At 36.6% G+C, this 5,983-nt stretch overlaps 1 protein-coding gene across 1 annotated transcript; it reads right to left on the bottom strand.

The window, feature by feature from the left end:
- Positions 1-2,924: 2,924 nt before the first annotated feature.
- LOC104089244 (pentatricopeptide repeat-containing protein At2g17525, mitochondrial) lies at positions 2,925-5,233 on the bottom strand. The gene has a single exon (XM_009594092.4). The coding sequence runs from the start codon at positions 4,893-4,895 to the stop codon at positions 3,015-3,017; it is 1,881 nt and encodes a 626-aa protein (XP_009592387.1). The 5' UTR covers positions 4,896-5,233; the 3' UTR covers positions 2,925-3,014.
- Between the last annotated feature and the right edge of the window lie 750 nt (positions 5,234-5,983).

Here is a 5,983-nt window from a genome sequence, read left to right as displayed (position 1 = left end):
CTCGAGTCAAAGTTAACCACGATACTTACCTCGCTCCAAAAGTCCACTCAAAGCTCAATCACATCTTTGCCTTTCAAACAAGCCTCAAAACTAATAGAATCTAGCAAATTACCAACCAAACGATTCAAATTAAGCCTTAGGAACTACCTACAATCGCAAAGGATTCAATTTAGGTCATTATTGAAAAAGATAACAAAAGCCAACTCCTAGGCCCGCTTGGTCCAAACCTGAAATTCGGACCAAAACTTGATTACCTATTCACCCCCGAGCCCGATTATGTAATTTATTTTGGAATTCGACCTCAATTTGAGGTCAAAATCCCCAATTTACCAAATCCCTAATTTCTACCCAATTCCACCATGAAAACTCTAGATTTTATTTTGAAAACTTGTGAAATGTAGTGAAAGATTGAAAAAAACTAGTTTAGAATCACTTACCAATGATTTGGGAAAGAAACGTTCTTTCAAAAATCGCCTCTAGGGTTTTCTTGTTTTGAAAATTTGAAGAATGAGCAAAAAATCCCGTCTACCTCATACTTGACCAGTCATAGACGTCGCAATTGAGACCTGGCGAACCCCGCAAATGCGAGTTTTTCTTCGCAAATGCGAAGTCTCACATTTTCTGCTATTATCGCAATTGCGATGATTTGTTCGCAATTGCGAATAGTGGCCATGCCACAAATGCGATCACTGAACCCCCTGTCCCACTTCACAAATGTGATGTTTTGTTCGCAAATGCGAACTTGAGGTGCTCCAGCTATTCTTTGCAAATGCGATGAGTTGCTCGCAAATGTGAACCCATCAGATGTCACAAATGCGAAGGGTTTTCTTGTTTTGAAAATTTGAAGAATGAACAAAACATCTCATCTAAATCATACTAGACCAGTCGCAGACATCGCAATTGCGCAATTGCGAACCCCGCAAATGCAAGTTTTTCTTCGCAAATGCGAAGTCCCCCATTTCCTGCTATCATCGCAATTGCGAACAGTGGTATTGGACCTATACTGGGTTCCGGAACTAAAATACGGGCCCGATTTCCAAAAAGTCCACTATGGGTTAAACATTTCAAATTCATTAAGCCTTTAGCTTTCAAATTTCAACAAAGTCAGATATCTCGAGCTAGGGACTTCCGAATTCGATTCCGGGCATCTACCCAAGTCCCAATCACGATACGGGACCACCGGGACCGTCAAAACACGAATCTGGGTCTGTTTGCTCAAAACGTTGACCAAAGTCAACTCAAATAGTTTTCAAAGTAAAATTTTATATTTTTCATAGTTTTTAACATAAAATCTTTCCAGAAACACTCCCAGACTGTGCACGCAAATCGAGGAGGGTAAAAATGAGATTTTTAAGGCTTCAAAGCGCAGAATTAGGTTATAAAATATAAGATGACCTATCGGGTCATCACAACTTGTTAGTAAAACTAATTTCAAAACATGAAGTTTCAATTGCCAATCGAGATCGAAGTTTACAAAGAACATATATACATTTTTTATGCTCACATAAAGAAAGTTGGAAAAATTAAAGATAATAAGTTATTCAGATACCGACTTTGCTAGATGTCAATATAGTATACTCGGTTGATGAGCTATATCACGAAGAGTACTAAACGAACACCCATAGCTCTTTTCACGATGACAATTGAGTTTATAGAGCAATATGAGGCATCTAGTTATGGAGTATGACTGTGAAATTTGGTCGCTTGGCTGCAAATTTTGGATGGAATTGAAAAACCGCCTCATTTATTTTGTGACAATAAGTCAACAGTCATGTATTCCAATAACAACATGAGTTCAGATATGTAATGCATCAGATGAAAGTTTAGCGCATATATTCTTCAAATGTCCTTACGCTATGACTATTTGGTACAAGCTACTATGATGGAAAGGTGTACAAAGGCAAGTGATAGAGTAGCAGGAGGAACTAGAGTGGAGAGTGAAGTTAGCAAATGGAAAAAATGGTCAAGCTCAGATACACAAAATGGTTTGCGGTGTCTACTACATTTGGCAGAAGAAAAACAATAGAATCTTGCAAGGAACTATGAGGAATGAAGCAGCCCTTATCAGATTGATTTTGCAGGATATTCATTCTCGAGGTTCTTGCAACACATAAATTGCTGGAGAACTGACAAAGCTCAATTATTATCCATAGGAATCTAGTATGATTGTAACTGATATTCATAGGAATCTAGTATGATTATAACTGGGAAAGGAGTTAGAAGGTCAGGTGCTTAATCTTGATTATGGTTTGTTACAGAAGTTGGGCCGGTCTAACTTCATGGGTTTTTGAATTTCTTGTACATATTTTCCCTTGGTAAATAAATCTCTTTAATTACCAAAAAAATTAACAATATGAGTTTGGTAAAGTCAAAGCACATTAATATAAAGTTCCTGGTTATTAGAGAAAGAGTTCAGAGTGATTAGGTGCCTACAGAATATACCGGTACAAACTCCATGGTTGTGGATCCACTTATTAAGGGACTACCACCCAAGGTCTTTCATGGGCATACTACTCATATGTGTATCATGTCATTGGAGAATATCCAATTTTAGTGGGAGTGTAACATTTTAAATGTTCTTTATATATACAATTTGGTTTTCAGTTTAACATTCAGGTTATGGTTTCAGTTTGAGGATACTTGAGGTTATTTTTGCAGAACTAAAGTATTCAGTTTATTTTTCACTCTGACTTGTTTTTCAGATGTACCAGTTGAAAATATACATGCTTAGTCTCATGGATTCAGGTACGCTTCCGCATCTAGTTTTTGCTCTTGATGATTTGACAGGTAATTTTAGGGATAAGATGATGGTGTTTATCCTTAGAGTATTTTGGTTCTAACATCATCTTGCCTATAATGGCGTCTATAGACGCGGAGATAATCTGTACATTGGCCAGTGCTGCCATCTTGATAACTCAAGTGTATTTTGTTTGACCAATTTTTCACGGAAAATACCAAAGCTTTGAAAAGATCACAATAAACGGTACGCCAGACAGCCCATACATAGTAAAAGATCATGTCTGTATAATAGCCTGCAGTTGGCTACTTAAACGGCAGATCTTGTTATTTCCTTCAAGCCAACTTTTTTGTTGGCTAAGGCACAGAAGTAATTTATTCCATGAATGGTAATCAGGAACTATACCCTTTTCTACCATTTGCAAAAAGAACATAAATGCTTTGTGGAAATCTCCATTGCTGCAAAAAACATCAATGAATGGATTGTAACTTCCGCAGTCCAGCAAGCAGCCTCTACCTAGGATGTCCTCCATCAACTTTGATGCCTTTCCAACTTTACCCTGCCGGCAAAGCAGATTTATCAAAGCATTGAAAGTTGATGCAACGGGAAGATAACCACGCCCAATCATCTCATTCATCAGCTCAAATGCTTCTCTTACACATCCTTTGCTGCAGAATCCACTAATTAAGTTTGCATAAATAAGAGCACTTGGCACAACACCTTCCCCAACCATCTGATCATAGACCCTCCTTGCTTCATCAACACTTCCATTTTCACATAAACCAAGTATTCTCACGCTCCTATCCACAGCTCGTGGATACAAATTTTCCATCTTCCTTAAAAATGCAAGTGCTTCTTCCAAACGGTTTTCCTTGTAAAGACCATACATAATACCATTATAGGGACTAATATGAAATGCTGAACCCCCTTTATCATCCTCCATTAATTCCAAGATCTTCAATCCATCTTCCACTCTCCCACTCGAACACAATCCATGGATAAGAGTACCGTACGTGACAAAATTCCAATTTATCCCAACCCTTTTCATTTCATGGAACATATCAAGTGCCAAATTCAACATCTTGGAGTCACAGAGACCAGATATCAAACCATTGTATGTATCTGCATTTGGCAGGCACCCTTTCAACTCCATCTCCTTCAAAAGACGACAACCAACTTTCACATTCCTTAATCTACAAAATCCATTAATCAACGTGTTATAAGCCACAACATCAACAATTCCTCCTCTTTCCTCAACTCTTTCAAGTACCTCCACTGCCTCTGAAGCACGTCCGTCGATACAAAGAAGTTCCACCACTTTAGTCACTGTAATTACATCAGGAATATACCCTTTACTGAAGCTCTTTTCCAGCATCACCAAAGCCTGTACTAAGTTCCGCTCTCCACAATATGCAGATATCAAAATGTTAAAAGTCACATCACTTGGTTCAACCAATTCTCTCATCAAACTCCTAGCTCTCCCTACCTTCCCATTCTTGCAGAGTGCATGTATAAGTGTATTATAAATCACAGTATTCGGCGTAATGCCACGAGTTTTCATCACTTGAAGAAGCTTAAACCCATCACCAATCCTATTAGTCAAGCAAAGTCCTTTCATCAAAATCCCATAAGTATAGTCATCACCCTGAATTCCACTTCCCATCATTTTCTTCCTATAGAATTCTCTAGCAATGTCAATATCGTCCTTAACAAGAACATCAAGAATTGAATTATAAAGCTTTAGAGTTGGCTTCTTTTCAAACTTAAACACCAATTCAGGAACTTTAACGACTTGCTTAATCATTCGAGCGCGGCCAAGGCCACGTACAATGGTGATGAAGATATCCTCATCTGGGGTTGACCCAATTGAGCTAGGCATTTCGTCGAGTATCTCCTGGGCAGTATCGAAACGACGAAAACTGCAGAGCTTGCGGATTAAAGCTCTGTAAGTAGACTGACTGTGAGTGAAATTGCGAAGCTCGGAGGCCCATCTAAAGGTTTGAATAGCTTCAGTTGCAGATTTTTGTTCTAAAATTACACGGGTGATGTTTTCTTGAGTTGGGACGGGACTGCTTAACACTGGTTCTGATTGAGTAGTGAGAAATGTTCGATGAATTCGGCTACTGAAACAGACCGAGAGTTTATAGGCTTTGTGCATGTGGCTATTCAATTCAGGAAGAAATTAAATAATTAAGATGATAAATAGTAGTAAATGTAGACAGAGATAGAAGAAAGAAGCAAATGGTAAGCAACTTTCGTTTAAGACGTACATTCTTGCGGACCCTCCTCAGAGGAACAAGGGAAGCAAAGAGGAAAATTGGCAGGTCATAATCAATGGTAAATTTTGATTGGTCTATTTTAAAGCGAAATCCAAACACACTTTCAACCCAAAAAATAAAATAAAAATAGCACCCTAAGAAAGAATGAAGAAAGATTTGAGTACATTAAAATTAACCAGACGCATTGGAAATGGGTATTCCAGAACGAACAAGAGAAGCTTTGGCCTAAATTACACATTTGCCAGATTTTAATATTTAAAGCTGAATTAGGATTCTCAAACTGATGTAAATGTGACTTAGAACTCATTTTATCTTATTAAGATTAAGATGTCCAAATTTAAATATATTCTATTACTAAGATGTTGTCTCGAATTATAAACACAAAATAATCCATACTATTTGTTTTCTCATTATTTGAATTTATGATTTATTTTATTTACAAATTAATAAATACATAAGTAAGAATAATAATGAATTATTATATCAATAAAATATTACAGATATTTTTATTTACAATGATATTGTTAAAACTGTTGATGATGTACGTTATCCTGAATCGATGAAAAAAATTAGGATCACTTTTTCTACTCGTTGAGAATGATCTTATCTAGATCATGTCCTATTTGAACTAGAAGGCAGGGATGTACAAATGAAACCGACAAACCGCACAAATTAGATAATCCGAGTCAAACTGAGAAAAAAAACCCGACTATGATTTGGTTTGGTGTTGGAGAAAAAATCCGATCATATTTGGTTTGGTTTGGTTTTAACTAAAAAAAGTCAAATCGAAATCAAATCAACCCAACATTATATGTATAGAAGTTTTAAATATATTTAATACATAAAAATATTTATTGTAGTGTATTTTATAAATATTTCTTAAGTTTTTTCATAATTTTATCTTTTAACGTATTATTTCAAGCTTAGGCTTATAATTTTTGGATGCTCCAATAAGTTTTATAATCCA

The sequence above is a fragment of the Nicotiana tomentosiformis genome, chromosome 1 (assembly GCF_000390325.3).
Source record: "Nicotiana tomentosiformis chromosome 1, ASM39032v3, whole genome shotgun sequence".
Classification (NCBI taxonomy): domain Eukaryota; kingdom Viridiplantae; phylum Streptophyta; class Magnoliopsida; order Solanales; family Solanaceae; genus Nicotiana; species Nicotiana tomentosiformis.
This window is presented reverse-complemented; position numbering and strand designations above follow the sequence as displayed.